General features: G+C 47.8%; 1 protein-coding gene across 7 annotated transcripts in view; it reads left to right on the forward strand.

Annotated features, from left to right (window-relative positions):
• Window positions 1-10,764: 10,764 nt before the first annotated feature.
• The window catches only part of SEC16A (SEC16 homolog A, endoplasmic reticulum export factor), a 30,978-nt gene continuing 22,681 nt past the window's right edge, over window positions 10,765-19,061 (forward strand). For 6 of the 7 annotated variants that reach the window (XM_075717125.1, XM_075717129.1, XM_075717131.1 and 3 more), the window contains exons 1-3: window positions 10,765-10,801; window positions 14,009-17,895; window positions 18,543-18,688. In XM_075717125.1, coding sequence (XP_075573240.1) covers window positions 14,086-17,895; window positions 18,543-18,688 — 3,956 coding nt within the window. In that variant the 5' untranslated portion in view covers window positions 10,765-10,801; window positions 14,009-14,085. The remainder of the gene's footprint in view (window positions 10,802-14,008; window positions 17,896-18,542; window positions 18,689-19,061) is intronic. The other variant, XM_075717132.1, reaches the window with a different exon arrangement.

Raw genomic sequence — 19,061 nt, forward strand, 5'->3', positions numbered from 1 at the left:
TGCTTTTATTAAAGGATCCTTTTTAAATATGTTTTTATTAAAAAAATAAAAAGACAAATTAATTCCTTTTTTTTTTTTAGTATTTATTTATGTACTTTTTATTTTACATGAAAACACTGCCTTTTTATTTATACGTTCTATTGTTAAGAACTCAATGTGGGACACCAGTTGTGTTTCAAGACATCAAAAAATTAGGTTGTCATAGGACATTCTCTTTTGTTTGGGGGGGTTCACTGTGTTTGATTTGAGAGGAAATGTCTATGTAAAGCTATAAGCAGCGATTTGTGATTCTGAAATGCCATTAATTTATTTTTTTCTCTTTCAACTCAGAAAGAGAGGTGAGAAAGAAAAGGGGGAGGAAAAATTGACTAAGAATACCACTCCTTGGGGGGGGGAATTAAGTATGAGCAGATTTTTGAAATGTACTTTAAAATGTTTCCTTTGCTATTATATCTGAGAGGACATTTTATGGTACCAGTCATGAATCTTTGTTTAAATTTCAGTATTATATAGTTGTACATTTGCCTTGATAATAGAAATTTTTGTTCTCTCTTGTTTTTATATATATAAAAATATATATATTTAAATGATTTTTATGATTAAAAAAAAAATCAGGATTATAGACCTGTAAGAACAGGTTCTAAGCATAAAAAACCCCTACAAAACATGAATACTGTCCCCCACCAAAAAGAAGTGTATTTGCCAAACTTTTAAGAGAGCAAGCCCATAACTCTGGAGTATATACCAAACCCATAACTGTGGAGTTTATACACAAAGGAGACTTAATTTTACTTTGAATATCTTTACTGTTTTTTGTTTTCGTGTTTGCATTTGAGTAACTGTTTAAGAAATAAATGCCAATATAAACTTGTAAACCACATCCTTATTTTAAGGATGGCCTGCCTATTTTAAAGAAGGCGTGTCTATTAATGCAGACAACCTGAGTGAGATTACAAAGCATTATAACACTGCCACCACCGAGTGCTCGCCCGTATCCAGCTCCTCTGGCCGCGCGATTGCTGGGTGCTCAGTGGAAAGCACTGCCGGTTTTGGTGGGATGCTGGACTGGCTAAACAGGAGGGCGAAGGACAGCACAGCTGAGTCTGTGCTGTGAAATGTTAACATTTTGTTCTTGTTAGTCTGGAGTGACGCATCTTTTTTTATATTGATGTGCACTCTTCCTGTGTATCATGTAAAATATAGTATAAGCCTGTGGCAGATTTAATGTTTGTAAATATGTTTTTTTTTTAAAGAAAAGGTGGATTTTGTTTCAAAAATCTAAATGAGCAAGTCTTAAATATATCATAAATACATCACCTTATAGAGGTGTTGGAATATCACTCACTCGGGTGCAAAGGCAAGCAGACACCCTAAGACTAGATATGCGTATGGGACAGGCAAATAGCGAGCAGTTAATCAAGAAAACCTAAGAAAAGGGTTCCTTTTCCTTGTTCCTTTTTATTAGAACACCAAATAAAACAGATATTTCTCAAGGCACAGCGCCTTGCTGAGCACTCATCTTAGTTAACATTTCAGACCATTGTTATTGTGACATGCCTGAGTGATAAAAACATCACGTGGTGTTGAACCTTCCTATGTTTTATAAACTAGAGTGTAGTTTAAGGAAAGATATCTTCTGTAATAAAGTTATCTACATGCAAAGTTGTAGTTTGCAAAAATGATGTATTTTTTTTGGTTAACTGATTTGCAATAAATGATGCTTCTGGGCATCTAGATTTTACTAAAACTGGAACTTAGTGTTTTTGTTATGGGTTGGTTGAAATCTGGGCTTGAGACCCGCTGTCTTTCAATACGGCAGGGCTGCCCCTTGGCACAAAGTACCGGCACTTTCCTAACGTCTTGTTCTCTGTGTTAGGGCCTTGGACAATTAAACTTTCTCCTTAACTCGTGCAAAACTCTCACCGACTTGAGACGTCTGGTCTGAGCAAGGCAGGAGGGGCTCGGCCAGGAGGGGCTCTGCCCAGGTAGCCCGTTACCGGTGCTGTGGATGCTCCGACGTCCTCTCAGGCCTCTGCCATTTGGTCAGGATCTAAAAGGGGAAATATTGAAAAGTTGTTCTGAAGAACACCACTCACGCGTGTTCAAAGTACTGTATTCTGGCACTTTAAAACTTTGCTTTCTGATCAGTGTTTTTAGGAGCATTTTCTGGCTGATGAGGCGGCCCAGGGTAAAAAAACGGCCACGTGCTTTTAATTACCTAGCGCCTGTACGAGTGGTGTGAAGAGTTATGTATAGTGCCTCCTACTTCACACACAGCGCTGAGCACATGGCCGGGCTCTCAGATGCGGCGGCTTGCAGAGATAGGAACTGGGAAGCCATCCGACGACACCGCCGAGCGGCAGCGGCACCCGCGGGAAAGTTTCACCAACGCCACTGCGGGCACAAGCACCGCACAGAAACGTTTGCTGCCCTTGCGGCACTCGAGATTTTTAATGTAATTTAATTTAATCCTTTCTCTTCCCCACAGGGCCTCTGTAGTCCGAATGCAGCTGCAAAGTCCCCAAATAACTGGATATAAATAGCTGAGCCGTGGACCTCCTCCCAAATCAGATAAGCCTGGTAACTCCTGGAATGCTGGTATTTTCCACTCCGCGGCCGGGGAGGGAGTGGGCATGTGTGTACATGTCCTCGATATCCAGCCCCAGACGGATTCGGGGCTGCCAGACATTTGCTGCACAACCGGTCCGAAGCCGGTGCCGCAGCGGTGGCATTTTACGTGCCACCCAGCAGCAGTGAAACACAGCCCCTTCAGAGGTCAGGGAGGTGACGTGCCAGCGTGCGCTCCCTGCAAACTCCATGGAAAGGGGTATTTTAACTCAGGACAAATCCCTCTTCCCGCTGCAAAATGTGGTTTACCAACGAGGACCTCGTTACCCCAAGGGACGCCCTGGAGACGGGCTTCCTGAGACGTGCTCTTCCCCCTAGTTGTGTCTCGCTGCATCCCATCTGGGATACGCTAGATGAAGTGCGTCTGCCTTCACCGTGCTTCGCACATGTGCTGTCCATGAACCACGTCTGGGAACATCCAGCCGTGTTCCCACGCAGCCCGTCCTTCCAGGCTTCTCCCGCACGTACGCGTCCCAGTGCTCGTGCCCGTGGCTGGCTGCAAGCACGGCGTGCCTCCGTGCTGCCGGTGAGACCGGGAGATGCTCGTGCCAACGTGAGGCATCGGTAAGACTCTCTCCTATCTGGTCTAGTGTGCAACACGCCGGTCACTCATGGTCAAGGCGGGAATTTGGCCTGGAATTGATTAAAAAACAGGGGTTATGAGGATGTGCAAAACAACATGACATTGCAAGAGGCAGCTAAACGCATGTGGCTCATTTAAGAAGTGAGGGGCTGCAAAGCACGTAATTTTCCATGAGGATGGGTCAGAGGGCCAGAATGAGGAAAAAGGGGGCTAAATACCAGGGAAAGAGGCAAAACAAAAAGGTCTGCATCGGCACATGGATAAATAACTAATAAATTGGCCACAAGGTAATTCAAACTAGAAGTCAGAAAAGGTTTTCTAAGCAGTAGAGGACTAGGGATACGCAGTTTAAAGCGTTTAGCCCCCAAGGACTCTTACATTTAAGAAGGCATCTGGTGACCCACAAACTCCTGCCTTCCTGAGTGGGTGCATGAGCTGATCGTGGGATCACAGCTCCCCAGCTGGGGCTGAGGCAAAGTTAAATGAGAAACGAGAGAAATGGCCCCAGTTTCAAACCCTCCCTCCACACTCGGGGCTTTCCCACCAACTCTCTATCCAGAAGGATTTGCCTTTCCCCAATCCCCTCCAACCAACCCACGTTGTCCAACCACGAGCTCGTCTTTAGCTCATGCTGGGAGCTGAATTTCAAGGTCTCATGTCAACAGAAGATGCTGAGGAATGAACGGGTCATGGCAAGCACAGCTGTTTTAGCATTCCGGGTGAAAAAGGCTGAGAAGCAGTAAAATTATATCCCATGCCAAGGGAAGGGTTCAGAAGTGTTTGCGTAAAATGAGATTAGCACCGAGCTGTTCTGATGGCAGGTATGTTGATGCTACGAGGAATGGGTGCATCTGAACTATTTGTTTACATGCTGGAGGGCTTGGGGTTGTTTTTTTTTTTTAATTCTTTGTTTTCATTATTCCTGCTCAATTAGATGGGACATTTAGAAATTGCTACTCTGTATTGCTTTTACCTCCAGGCTATTGGTGTTTGCTCAGAAAGTTGCGAACAGCTGCTTGAACCCTGATTGCCGAATTGTTACTGCAGCTCAAATCACCCCCTTAAGAATGTACAAAAGGAGCCAAATTCATCTAAGGTGTAGCCTCTCTCGAATTACACACGGGTTAATGTGGCTGGAGTAGTTTGAATAATCACAGCAAATAAATGAGTAAATAAATAAAGCTCAGCTTGTCCGAGTTGGCTAACCTGATACAGAATACCGATACTCATAGGACAAACTCTCCTTTAGCCATTTCCCCTGTTTCTGTGTTCAAAAAACGGGTAGATGTGGCACTTGGGGACATGGTTTAGTCTAGTCTACCCTTGATTGGCTTAGACTAGACTTGGTAGTGTAGGTTAATGGTTGGACTGGATGATCTTAAAGGTCTTTTCCAACCTAAACGATTCTGTGATTCTATGATTCTGTTCTAAACTCAGAGAATGATCCTTTTAATAGCAAGCTCGTGGGGCAGGGCTGTGTTTATGGTTGCCTGCAACCTGAAGGCTGACTAAATTATCATAATTTAATGGGAAAAGGTCAGTATCGTTTGTGTTGCACCCCAAGTAAGCTAACGAAGCAGGGGAGAAGGACGCACGCTGTCCTCTTCCTGCCAGCCAGCCTTTTTATTTGTAGTGGGTCACTCTCAAGTCCAGACCTGGCTGCATTTGCTGAGTACAGCAAATCAGTTAGAAAGCTTCAGGGTAAAAAGGGATCGACTGTCTTAATGTGACAATCCTTTTTCATCACATACTTATCAGGAGAACAGCAAAGGTGAGAGCCCATCCTTAGCATTTGCATTGTGTATGTACGCATAGAGGTGTATAAGGAAGAGGGTTAGATATCTAATGTAAATATATAACTATAGACACAGGTGTAAGCTGTTGATGGTATTTACAAAATACATATGTATTTTTAAAAAGCCAATCAGGCTAATTAAAATCATGTTTCCTCAGATTACACCTGTTGGGGGAAATACCAAGGGAGGCCCAGGGCTTTATCTGCAATTCATGCTTGTGTAGGGAAATTGTATTTGACAAGCTGGTTCATAAGAATGTTCCTACAAAAGAGGGAGATGAAAGGCGCTTTAAAAATCACAGCGCTGCCTCTGGTTCCCACACCAGCATCAAAGTGCTGCTTCCCCTGCTTGGACTGGGCTTTGAGGACGTTACCCTGCTTTGGTGATCAAGCGTGCAGAAACAGCTCTGGCGCTGATAATGACCCTTGATTAAGATGTTTGTTTAGGTCATTTGTATTTTCCCTCATCACTGGGTGCAGTGTGACAATATCAGCGCAGTGGCCGCCGCCTGTAAATGAGACGCGTCCGTCTTACTTTTGAACGGGAACTCTCCCCTTAAAAGCTTCGTGTTTGCATGAAACGGACCCTCAGCACAGAGCTTGGACACAGAGCAGCAGTGGAATAAACTCTTTAGATTTCCACATAACTGATGCCACGCTACCACCTTATGTATGAGATGCAACAAGGCCAAGTGCTGGGTCCTGCGCTTCGGTCACAACAACCCCACGCAAGGCTACACGACTGGGGTTAGAGTGGCAGAGAAGGACCCGGGGGTGCTGGTTGACAGCCGGCTGAACGTGAGCCAGCAGTGTGCCCAGGTGGCCAAGAAGGCCAACAGCATCCTGGCTTGTATCAGGAATAGTGTGGCCAGCAGGAGCAGGGAGGCGATTGTCCCCCTGTACTCGGCACTGGTGAGGCCGCACCTGGAATCCTGTGTCCAGTTTTGGGCCCCTCACGACAAGAAGGACGTTGGGGTGCTGGAGCATGTCCAGAGAAGGGCAACGGAGCTGGGGAAGGGTCTGGAGCACAGGGCTGGTGGGGAGCGGCTGAGGGAGCTGGGGGTGTTCAGCCTGGAGAAGAGGAGGCTGAGGGGAGACCTCATCGCTCTCTGCAGCTCCCTGAAAGGAGGGGGCAGTGAGGTGGGTGTTGGGCTCTTCTCCTAAGTAACAAGCAATAGGAGGAGAGGAAATGGCCTCAAGCTGCGCCAGGGGAGGTTTAGATTGGATATTAGGAAAAATTTCTTCACAGAAAGAGTGGTCAAGCATTGGAACAGGCTGCCCAGAGAGGTGGGGGAGTCACCATCCCTGGAAGCATTCAAAAAATGGGCAGAGGTGGCACTTGGGGACATGGTTTAGTGGGCATGGGGGTGTTGGATTGATGGTTGGACTGATGATCTTAGAGGTCCTTTCCAACCTTAGCGACTCTATTCTAGTTTTTACTTTCATTAAAAAATAATCCAGCCACCAAGCCAGGAAAGATGAAATTAATGCTAGTCTCCCCTTAATTGGTTTAGTGTGGACTTGATAATGTTAGGTTAATGGTTGGACTGGATGATCTTAAAGGGCTTTTCCAACCTAAACGATTCTATGATTCTATGATCTTGTCTTTAAAAAAAAAAACAACCCCCGCACGCAAACATACGCTTCTCTGGAGAAGTGCTTTTTAGAAGCATTTAAGTTACTGCATCCCAGGGATAGCTGCATGCAGCGGGGCTGAACCCAGGCATCTGCTATGCTGCAGCTTTTGGACACTTGCACGCCGGCCTTCCACGTGTCTGCACGACTGATGTCCCTTTGCACGACTAACGCCCCTTCACAGAATTAATGTCCCTTTGCACGACTATCGTCCCTTTGCACAACTAACGTCCCTTCACAGAATTCATGTCCCTTTGCATGACTAACGTCCCTTTGCACGACTATCGTCCCTTTGCACGACTAACGGCCCTTCACAGAATTAATGTCCCTTTGCACAGCTATCATCCCTTTGCATGACTATCGTCCCTTCACAGAATTCATGTCCCTTTGCACGACTATCGTTCCTTTGCACAACTGACGTCCCTTCACAGAATTAATGTCCCTTTGCATGACTAATGTCCCTTTGCACGACTATCGTCCCTTCACAGAATTAATGTCCCTTTGCACGACTAACGTCCCTTTGCACGACTAACGTCCCTTCACAGAATTAATGTCCCTTTGCATGACTAATGTCCCTTTGCACGACTAACGTCCCTTCACAGAATTAATGTCCCTTTGCACGACTAACGTCCCTTTGCACGACTAACGTCCCTTCACAGAATTAACATCCCTTTGCACAACTAACGTCCCTTCACAGAATTAACGTCCCTTTGCACGACTATCGTTCCTTTGCACAACTGACGTCCCTTCACAGAATTAATGTCCCTTTGCATGACTAATGTCCCTTTGCACGACTAACGTCCCTTCACAGAATTAATGTCCCTTTGCACGACTAACGTCCCTTTGCACGACTATCGTCCCTTCACAGAATTAATGTCCCTTTCCACGACTAACGTCCCTTTGCACGACTAACGTCCCTTCACAGAATTAATGTCCCTTTGCATGACTAATGTCCCTTTGCACGACTAACGTCCCTTCACAGAATTAATGTCCCTTTGCACGACTAACGTCCCTTTGCACGACTATCGTCCCTTCACAGAATTAATGTCCCTTTGCACGACTAACGTCCCTTTGCACGACTAACGTCCCTTCACAGAATTAATGTCCCTTTGCATGACTAATGTCCCTTTGCACGACTAACGTCCCTTCACAGAATTAATGTCCCTTTGCACGACTAACGTCCCTTTGCACGACTAACGTCCCTTCACAGAATTAACATCCCTTTGCACAACTAACGTCCCTTCACAGAATTAACGTCCCTTTGCACGACTAATGTCCCTTTGCACGACTGATGTCCCTTCACAGAATTAATGTCCCTTTGCAGGACTATCGTCCCTTTGCACGACTGATGTCCCTTCACAGAATTAATGTCCCTTTGCAGGACTATTGTCCCTTCGCACGACTAACGTCCCCTCACAGAATTAATGTCCCTTTGCACGACTAACGTCCCTTTGCACGACTAACGTCCCTTCACAGAATTAACATCCCTTTGCACAACTAACGTCCCTTCACAGAATTAACGTCCCTTTGCACGACTAACGTCCCTTTGCACGACTGATGTCCCTTCACAGAATTAATGTCCCTTTGCAGGACTATCGTCCCTTTGCACGACTGATGTCCCTTCACAGAATTAATGTCCCTTTGCAGGACTATTGTCCCTTCGCACGACTAACGTCCCTTCACAGAATTAACGTCCCTTTGCACGACTAATGTCCCTTCACACGACTGACATCCCTTTGCAGAGGAAGCCCCCGGGGACCTGCGGGACAGGGCCCTTTGCAGCAAGTAACAGCTTCTCACATTTGCCCCTTCCTCCAACAGAAGTGTTTTTCTCCTTCTCAGCTCCAGCGACCCGGGGCAGCCTCCTGCAGCGCCCTGCTCCCCCCCGTTCCCCCTCTGCCTTCAGTCGCGGCCCTGAGCGCCCGGGCTCCGGCAGCTGCCGGCGGCGCAGCCCTGCCGGGGCGGGGCGGGGCGGGCCGGGGCCGCGGTGCTCTGTCCCGCCCTGCCGGCCGCCGCCGCCATTGCAGCCGCCCCGGGAAACCCGAGCGCTCGGCGGCGGCCCGGGTGTTGGGTTTGGGTAGCGGGGGGGCTGCGGGGGTGGCTGCTGTGAGAAGCTGCTAGAAGCTTCTCACAGAAGGGCTGGAGCCCCTCTGCTGCGGGGCCAGGCTGGGGGTGCTCAGCCTGGAGAGGAGGGGGCTGCGGGGAGGCCTGAGTGCGGCCTGGCAGCGCTGAGAGGGGCTGCAGGAAGGGGGGGGGGGGGGGCAAGCTTTTAGCAAGGCCTGCTGTGACAGGACAAGGAGTAATGGATTTAAACTAAAGGAGACTAGATTTAGACTGGATATAAGGCAGAAATTTTTCACACTGAGGGAGGTGAAGCACTGGCACAGGTTGCCCAGAGAGGCCCCATCCCTGGAACCATCCCAGGCCAGGTTGGACGGGGCTCTGAGCACCCTGGTTTGGTTAAAGCTGTCCCTGTCACTGCAGGGGTTGGGCTGGGTGACCTCTAAAGGCCCCTTCCCACCCAAAGCATCTATGATTCTATGAAGCTTCGCCCATGTCCGATAGAGCCAATGCCAGCCGGCTCCAAGATGGACCCGCCGCTGTCCAAGGCCGAGCCCATCAGCGATGGCGGTAGCGCCTCTGGGATAACGTATTTAAGAAGGGGGGGGGGGGGAACCACCAAACCAAAAAACGGGGACACAAACTGCAGCTGGAGTGGGGAGTGAGAACATGTGAGAGAAACAACTCTGCAGCCCCCAAGGTCAGTGCAGGAGGAGGGCAGGAGGTGCTCCAAGTGCGGAGCAGAGATTCCCCTGCAGCCCTGGTGCAGCCCATGGGGAGGCAGCTGTGCCCTGCACCCATGGAGGCCCCCGGGGAGCAGAGATCCACCTGCACCCGGGGAGGAGCCCACGCTGGAGCAGGGGGATGTGCCCGGAGGAGGCTGTGACCCTGGGGGAAGCCCACGCTGGAGCAGGCTCCTGGCAGGAGCTGTGGCCCCGTGGGGAGAGGAGCCCAGGCTGGAGCAGGTTTGCTGGCAGGGCTGGGGACCCTGCGGGGGACCCACGCTGGAGCAGGCTGCTCCTGAAGGGCTGCACCCCAGGGAAGGGACCCACGCTGGAGCAGTGTGTGAAGAGCTGCAGCCATGGGAAGGACCCATGTTGGAGCAATTCGTGGAGGACCGTCTGCCGTGGGAGGGACCCCACGCTGGAGCAGGGGAAGAGTGTGAGGAGGCCTCCCCTGAGGAGGAAGGAGCGGCAGAGACGACGTGTGATGGACTGACCGCAACCCCCATTCCCCGGTCCCCCTGTGCTGCTCTGGGGGAGGAGGGAGAGAAATCGGGAGTGAAGTTGAACCCAGGAAGAAGGGAGGGGTGGAGGGAAGGTATTTTAAGATTTGGTTTTATTTCTCATTACCCTACTCAGTTCTGATTGGCAATACATTAAACTGATTTTCCCCAAGTCGAGTCTGTTTTGCCCATGGCGGTAATTCCTCAGTGATCTCCCTGCCCTTATGTCGACTCACAGGCCTTTTCGTTATATTTTCTCTCCCCTGCCCAGCTGAGAAGGGGAGCGACAGAGCGGCTTTGGTGGGCACCCAGCATCCAGCCAGGGCCAACCCACCACCCGGGAGACCAGGACCCCCACGGGGCCGCGCTCCGCCGAACCCCGACCGGTGGGAGCAAGGCCCGTAGCAGACAGGGGCTCGGCAGCGGGGCTGCCCTGCGGGGCGAAGGGCCGGGTTCCCCCCGGCACCCCCGCAGCCCAGGCCCCGCCGAGCGGGGGGAGGCGCCGGGACCGGCCGCGCCCGCAGCCGCTCCAGCCGGGACTAGAACCGGCGACCCCCGGGTACCGCAGCCGCACTGCGCCTGCGCCAGGCCGGGGCAGCCGCTTCCGCCTTTAGTGGCTTGGGTATTTTTACCCTCCGACACTTCTGCCTTCCCCCTTTTCCCTTTAAAGGAACGCGGAAGCGGGGGGGGGGAAGAGAAACACAAACAAGCGCGCCGTGACGTCATCGCGCGACGCGGCGTGACACGTCGGCGGCGGCGGCGGCGGAACTCTGAGCCGGATGTTCCAAGATGGCGGCGGCGGGGGCCGGTGCTGCGGCCGTGAGGGGGGGCGGCGCCCGCTGCTGAGGGGCCTCCGTCGGCGGGGGGCTGCCAGGTACCGCGGGGCGGCGGAGGGCCGGGGAGCGTCGGGCCGCGGGCAGCCGGAGGGCCGGGGAGGGCGGGCGGGCTGCGTGAGGAGCGCAGGGCCTGAGGGGCGCGGGCCCCGGGGCTGGCGGCGGCCGGTGCCTCCTCTGTGAGGCTGGAGCTGGCCGGCGCCGCCGTGCCTCGGGGCGGCTGGGCCTCGGGGCGGTGGCACCCGGGGCTCGCCCGTCGCAGCGCAGGGAGGCGGCCGGTCGCTGGCGGCCCCCGGTACTCGGCCCCCGGTCCCCGGTCGGGGCAGGTTGTGGTGCCGCAAGGAGCGGGGAAGCGCTGCCGCAGTCAGCGGGGCTGTGCTGCCGAGGCGCCTTTCCTGCAGGATTTGGGTTGTTCTGGGTCGCCTCGAGTGCCACGGTGGGACAGGCGCCCAGGCTGCGGGCGTTCCCAATGGTATTTCGTGGGTCGGGAGAGAGAAAAAGAGATCCTGCGGTCAGAAGCATCGCCTGACATTCGTTATTGTGTTTCCTTCGACGAGATGCAATACTTCCCGCAGCTCAGGGTTGTTTTTTCGACTTGTGTCATAGGTCTGTGCTTTACTGGAGTAGCAACTGGTGCTGACTCAGTAGTACAGTTGCCTGAAAGTGTTCAGGACCTGCTGCTGTGAGGGGCTGGTAGTCAACGTCTCCCTTACAAAACAAATGGGAATGTTCTATGCTGCAGCTGTCTGTTAATCATAGTAAGCTCTGTGCTTTTGATTCCCAAAGAGCTCTTTTTTGCTGAATAACATTTGTAACTGTGGTTGCCGTTTATGAGAAAGCCAGTAGGAAGCTGTCACCAGCACTAAAGGTGTAGAATGTGTTCAGCCTGAGTGTCATCCACGTGCGTGCAGATGTGCAGCTGTCTACGTAGAAAAAAGAATCTGAAAAACTAGTGTCCCAGAGACTGATTTTAAAGCTGCAAATCTAATTTTCCAGCTATTCTTGTCTTTGGGATTGCAGCAGGGTTTTTTTATTTGTTTTGTCCTCGTAGTTAGGAATCTGTGTATGTGAACATGTTATTTATTGTGTGGTACATGCACCTGTGTGTGCAAACGTGTGTATGTATCTGTAGGCACACACAAGAATTAATATTAATACTCTGTAACCTGCTTTGTGGGCAGACTTATTCTTGTTCAAGAGTAATTTATTTAGCTTATTCCCCCTGGAGATGGGATTAAATTAATTCCCCCCGAATAAATTATTCCTTCATGCAGATAAATTTTCACAGAGGAGTTTAAAACTAATCATGGCTATAGAGCTCGTCAGGTGAAATTTGTTGATGGTCTTGTCTAGAGGGTAGTTTTAATCCTTGGGGTTTTTTTTTCCCCCCTCTTTGGTAACATTTTCTTGGCACGTCTGGAAACAACTTCTGCAGTTGTTATTTCTGGTGACTAATGTTTAGCAGGCTGCTCTGCAATATCCATTAATAAACCTGCTGAAAGTTAAGAATTTCCAAACTAGATAAAGCAGAGATGGATTGCTCTTAACTTAGGTAGCTATTTCTCATTTATAAATTTCTTAAAATCAGCATTTCTGTTAATACTGTATTGGGGGCAGGGAGGGTCGGTATCACCCAGTTGGTATCTTCTGTTTAAATTACCTGACACGGGCACAGTCATTTTATTTGGACTTAATTCTTCAAATCTTGTGTGCTTTCACTACTGTGTGCAGTCTGTTAATATTAACTTTCCTTCTGTAAGGAATCTGATACCCTCGTATTGAACTTCTGTAATGCGACATCAGAGATCTTGTTATAGGAATGGCAAGCCAGCACTTTAGAGTAGAACTCTACACTTATTTTAATTAGATAAATAATTACTGGTACTGGTTGTTACAAAAATGTGGTGAAGTATTAGGATTTTTTTCTTTGTGTACATGTGATAAGACACTCTAAGGATTGAAGTCCACATTAGAAATTTGGAAGTGGGTGTTTAAGTTGTAAAAATCCTTGGGTTTTGTGCTCAACCATATTTCAGAAATGACTTTTAAGATGCTGAATCTTTTTTAAAAAAAACCTAAAAATTGCACAGCTTTTGTCTGTCTTCTATAAACAGAAATGCATCTGGTATGAAACAATTGCCATGGGTACTTCACTCTACATGATACAAACTGTATTTGTTGTGTACTGTTAGAAAAGAAGACTGTCATGTGTTGCTAAAGCTTCACTGAGCTGAACTGGACAAGTACTGAAGAAGAACTCTGGTTTTGTCAGCTTCCCTCCTCCCCAGATTGTTAAGGGGTGATAAAATTGAAAAATACATGTTCTTGATTAATTTACTGAACTTCCTGTGTACCAAATTCCGAACTGGCATTGTTTGGAGTTCTTGCTGACAGAGTTGGAATACTTCTGTGCCTGTCCTTTCCACCCTGAAATACAGCTATAACTCTGATACCGTGCCAGAGTCCCGCTAGTGTTAAAATGAGAATGTTGATTAATTAATAGGTGGGGGGAGTTGATTGTCTTTTATATTCTTAAATGCAGTTTTACTATTATGCAGCATTCATCTAGAAGAGAGAATATTTGTCATGAAAAACCCAGTTGCCTTTCTCAAAATAAATAACGCTACTGCCCTACACAGTGTTTGCTTTATTAAAACAAAAATGGACTGTGTTCTGTTGAGGGGAATAACATCTGATGAATTCTTTCTTGAGATGCTTGCTTCTCATCTTACCTGTAAAAAGGTCCATTCACATTGAGCAGCAGTGCAACAGAGCTGAAGATTGTCTCTAACAGAATTAGAGATAGATGATAATTTCTCAACTCTTTAGAATTAAATTGAGCTCGCCATAGTGCTTGCAGGTTCGATTGCAGACTGACTACTGCTGCGTCTTGCCTGTGATGTGTACTTCTGCTTGAGACAAATGTAGGGAAGTGTAACAGTATAGTACCATTGATACTTTTACAGTCTGAGATTTTAACATTTGTACAGGACTGAACTATGTTTAATTACTTGGAGCTATTTGTTAGTACGGTTGTTAAATAATGTGCATTGTTACCACATGGCATTAAACTTCATTAATGCTGGACTTGGATTTCGAAATACACTGTTATGTGTAAATTTCTTATGCATTCTGGAGAAGAGAGACTTTCCACTTCAAGTTCTTTGAGTAATTTTGTTTCCAAAATAAAAAGTGCTGCATGCGATGTGAGAAAGGAAACTGACCTGTCATCTGTTTTGCTTTAACAGGGCAGAAGAAGGAAAGAAAATCTACGGCATCCACTACTAGTTTTTCATCTAGCATCTGACCCTGCTAGAAGGCCATCATGCAGCAGCCTCCGCAGACTGTTCCAGCAGGAGCGGCAGCTCCACCTCCTGCAGGCATTGCTCGGAACATGTACTGGAGAAACAGCTCGCTCAGTAAACGAGCAAATGCAACAGCTGCCCCGGTGCAGCCCGTGACAGACCCTTTTGCATTTGGCAGACAAACTCCACAGGGTTCTCATTTAGATAATCCATCCAAGGGCAATGCATTGGTTATGCAAAGTTCTTCCCCGGCGGTGTTTCCGCAGCCAGCCGTTACGCATACTTCACCATCACGTACAGGGGACAATCCTCATGGACCGCATACGTCTTTATCAGCTCCTGTACCTCAACCAGGAATAAATACCAGTATGTTTTCTAATGTTCCGATTCCTTCGCCGTCCCCGGGATATGCTATAAATAGTTCTACAGAAGTGCATCCAAATGCAGATCTTGGACTCCATGGGCCTGCAGTTCCATTGCATTATAATACAGGAGCAGCAGTTGAAAATTCTTTCAGTGTGCATCCTGGAATGGTGTCTGCGTCAAACAAACCCGGAGGCAGACAAGATGTTAGTAGAGATCCAAATGATGTTCCTTCAGGACCCAATGCAACAGCACTCTTCCCTCCACCTCCTCAGCAGCCTATGTCTCAGTGGAGGCCTGTTCAAGGTAACCTGCAGTCTCCAGTTCGCAATTTTGTGCCCTATCCTGAGCCGTCTTCTCAGATTGACGTTCATAACGTTTCTCAGTCTCCTGTTAGCGCTTCTCATCCTCCTCCACAGACAAATTTACAGCAGGGTCCTGTACACCAAGGTGTTCCACAAAATGTCATGCAAGCACCTTTATCTGTTGGTTGTGAAAAGAATGGGAAAAATGGCTCTGCAAATAGCAGTCATCACATGAACAGCATCCAGCCTGGAAATGTGTTTAGGCAGAACACAGAAATGACTAACGCTTGGTTAAGTCAACCGTACCAGGAACAGTTTTACCCACAGCCACCATTGCAAGACTTCGGTTTTGTTGTTCCCACAGCTCAGGAAAATAACCCCCAAAACCAGTCTCCAGATACGTCTGAAACATCAAATAGATGTATACCCACAGATCGAGATTCAGGAACTCTCTCCATGTTTTTCAAAGGGGATGAGGCAGAAAATGAAGAAATACTTTCATCTGAAAAAAATTACGTAGTTGAGAAAACAGAGTTTGATGCTTGTCAACCAAATTCGGCATCCTTGTATCACCAGCCAATGCATCCTCAGCGGGTTGCAACTAATGTTCTCTCTCAGGCGCAGATTGGTACAGGTTCAGCCAATGAGATGGTACAAAAAGGGATGGATGTCCAGTACTTCCCTAAAATTGTAAGTCAGCAGGAGACGCAGGCTGCTAAGCACTCTATGTTTGTTAGTGATGACAAGGCACGTATAGGTGACGCGTCTGGGAATGGTGGGTCACAGTATGAAAATGTTGAGAACCTGGAGTGCATTCAGAATCAAGAAGTGCTGCCAAGTGAACCACAGAACATCAGTGCTTCATCCCCGGCTGCTGGTCCTGATCTGTACAGATATGGATCCTTTCCAGGTCAGGTGCTTCCAAAGAATGCTGTTGTGAGCCATGCTGAAGGAGGACCAAATTTGGAGGCACCTGATTCATTACCTCATCCTGTCCGACCAGATAGTGTATCTTCAAACTATAGCAACATTAGCCATAGGAGCGCTTCTAGCTCAGCAAGACCTCAAGAGCAAGTTGGTACGTTTATTCAGCAGGAAAGTGGAAAGCCTGATGAAGAATCTTCTGCTAGCTTCTTTAAACAGATTGACTCCTCTCCTTTGGGAGGCAATTCAAGTGAGCTAAACCTAGGCAAGAACTACCATGGTAATCTATCCCAGCCTCCAACTCCAAGTCCTCCTAAGCCTACAGGGGTGTTTCAGACAAGTGCAAATAGTTCTTTTGAGCCTGTGAGGTCCCATGGAGTTGGTATAAAACCTGCAGAGATTGACCAAGCAAAGATGGTGGTTGAATTAAGAGAGAACCACTCAAACCAAAAGAATATCAAGAAGAATACAGCTGTGCCAGCTGCGTCCCCAGGCAATCTTGAACAGCCACCAGATAATCTGGAAACTATTTTTATGCCTCAGGTACACCCACTGCCTCTTGCAGTCACTGGTGAAGCTGGAAATATGTTGCACTCTGGACCTGTTATGGAAAACATACAGTCGGTATCTGAGAGAAGGTCCTCAACAAGAGCTCAGGGAGCAGTTAAGAAGTGTGATAGCCCAGCAACGACTTTGTGGGCTCATAATGAGTTACCTAATTTTGGGGGAAATGTTCTTCTAGCTCCTGCTGCTCCTGCAGTGTATGTACCTGCCAAACAAACTGTAGAAGTCATTCAGCCACCGGAAGAAGGCCTGTCTAATCAGCAGCCAAGTAAACCAGGGGCTATTGCTGTGCAGCTTTCCCAAGATGGAAATATATCTTCTGAAAATCTTGAGAATCCTCCCAAAATGGGAGAAGAGGAGGCACTTCAGTCTCAGGCAAGTTCTGGTTATGCAAGTTTGCTGTCTTCTCCACCTACAGAGTCTTTGCAAAATCAGCCTATCCTGATTGCTCAGCCTAATCAAAGCTATAACCTGGCTCAGCCAATTAATTTTTCTATTTCTCTATCTAATCAGCTAAGCAGCAGTGAGAACAATCAGCCAATGAAGGACTCTGGGGTTGGGGACAAGCCTACAATGGGTCCCCAAACTTCACATGCTGGTGGGATCATTTCTGGGGAAAACGTGCCATTACCTGTGATGCAAGTTGGATCTCTATTAGTTAATGCACTTCCAAATACTAATCTGTTAAAACATAATTTATTACAAAGCCCTGTTAATTCCTCTGATGCTGCTTCTAATCAGCCTGCAAACTTGCTTATGAAAACTCCACTTAATTTGGCTCCAGAAGGGCAAAAGAATGTTAATATGGAAGGCTTTGTTCCTGAATTTGCTAGCAAGCCAGGGTCTAACTCATCTGTTTCTCCTGGGACAAATCTACCCAGTGGAAGTGCAAGTGCATTAGTCCCCCCTGTTAATTCCGTAGTACAGGCTAATAATTCTGCAAATCATTCAAATAGCAAAGAAGAAGCTGCTGGAGTGCTTGACTTCACAGTATCACGGACATTGGAGAAAAGCAGTGCAAGTAATTCTGTACAGGTGCATAACCAGCCGCTTTCTGGTGGTTCAGTGTATCCTCAACAGTCAGCTGGCAGTGCTGGTCAGGGGAGTCCTGAGACGCATGACGAACAACATTTCTATCAACAGGTGATAAAAGATGTACAGCGTCAGGCTGTATCAGACAGAGCTGTGCAGGGAGCATTGCCATCTCAACCACAAATGCAAGCAGCTCAAATGCAGCAACCAACATCTTCTGGGCAGTCCTCAGTTCCTTCAAACTACCAGATTGCTGCAGGGACTAAAGCCATGCAGGCATCACAGCAGCGTGAGAACCAGGTGCTGGGTAACCATCCTCAACCTGTGGGTCCCCAAGAGGCAAGTTCAGCACAGCTGACAACAAGGTACAATCAGACAAGTCCTGATAAGCAACCAGCGTCTGGACAGCCGTCGGGTGCTCCAACTTCCACAGCCCCTTCTACCACCACCAGTCAGTCGGTCATGCCAAATGTGCAGCAAGACCTGCAGCGTCCATCACTGCCTCAGACTCCTCAGGATGCCTTTGGTCCACCCCAGAACCCTTACTACTACTATAGACATCCTTATGATGCTTGCCAGCCTCCATATCCGCCACCTTATCCTCCTGCAGACCCCAGAACAGCAGCTCATCTTTATTACATGGTAAATTTTTATTTTTCCCTTCCTCCCCCCTCAGTCTGTATCAGTAATTTTCATCTTTGAATTACGAGTTTAATCAGTTGTGTCACGATCAACATTCAGTATAGTAGTGTTCGGTTAACGGTTGGACTTGATGATCTTAAAGGTCTTTTCCAACCTAAACGATTCTATGATTCTATGGCATTCATGTTAAGTATTTAATTGTAGGGAAAATCCAGGTAGCAGTAACAAAGCTTACATTACAAAGATTATAAAAACTTGAGGTAGTTGCTAATACCAATTCCAGTTGGCACAGATGTTAGCTGATAGAAATTTATTTGGTTCTTTGGAAAAAGTTGGCACTTAATAACTGTCTTAGCTGCCCAGTTGTTCAAGTTTGGTTCCTATCTGGTGCCTGAATTACTGACGGTTTAACAGAGTGGCCAGCATAGTGGTTGAACTGCCTTCAGTCCAGATGTAATGGTTTTTTCTTAAGTTTAGGATATTGATAGACTTGAATATAACTTGCCACAACAGGTATCGAAAGCTATACTGTAGTCTATTGATCTGCATCTCTTCAGTTGTGGTGTGTAAGGCGATTTGCTTGTTTTTAAAGGTTTATTCTTGGAGGTGGGAAGCCTATGACCTTACATGTCAATCTCTTTTTCTAGGAGGAAAGCTACGGACAGTATGACTCATGGTACAGACGCTATGATAGCACCAGCACTGCTTATATGGAGCCTGGGAACTATCGGTATTCTGAGCCTGAACGTCCTAGTTCCAGAGCTAGTCACTGCTCTGACAGGCCTTCTTCTAGGTATGCAATTCCTAAATTGAGTAAAGATCTGGTATACCCTGAAGCTGTGAGTGTAATGATGCCTGTTGAAGTTTTGTAGCATAAGCCACGGTGAGGAAGTTGAAAGACTCATTGTGTGCTGCCATAGGAACGGATGGTATCCAATGCCACGTCTGAAAAGGATACAATTCCGTGGTCTTTTTCTGTTGCTAAAGCCTTATTACTCCTTTCATTCAGTTCTCTGAGTGGTTGTTGGTGTTTCTGCCAGGCAGGAAGTCACTGCGATGGGCTCAGCGCTGAGGTTAGCTCTTTTTACGTGTGCTGTGAAAGAGCAGTGTAGGCCATGGGTTTGTTAATCAATACTAGCTTAGTTTCTGGCTAGCGCGTCAGCAGC

Source organism: Pelecanus crispus, chromosome 9 (assembly GCF_030463565.1).
Source record: "Pelecanus crispus isolate bPelCri1 chromosome 9, bPelCri1.pri, whole genome shotgun sequence".
NCBI classification, from domain to species: domain Eukaryota; kingdom Metazoa; phylum Chordata; class Aves; order Pelecaniformes; family Pelecanidae; genus Pelecanus; species Pelecanus crispus.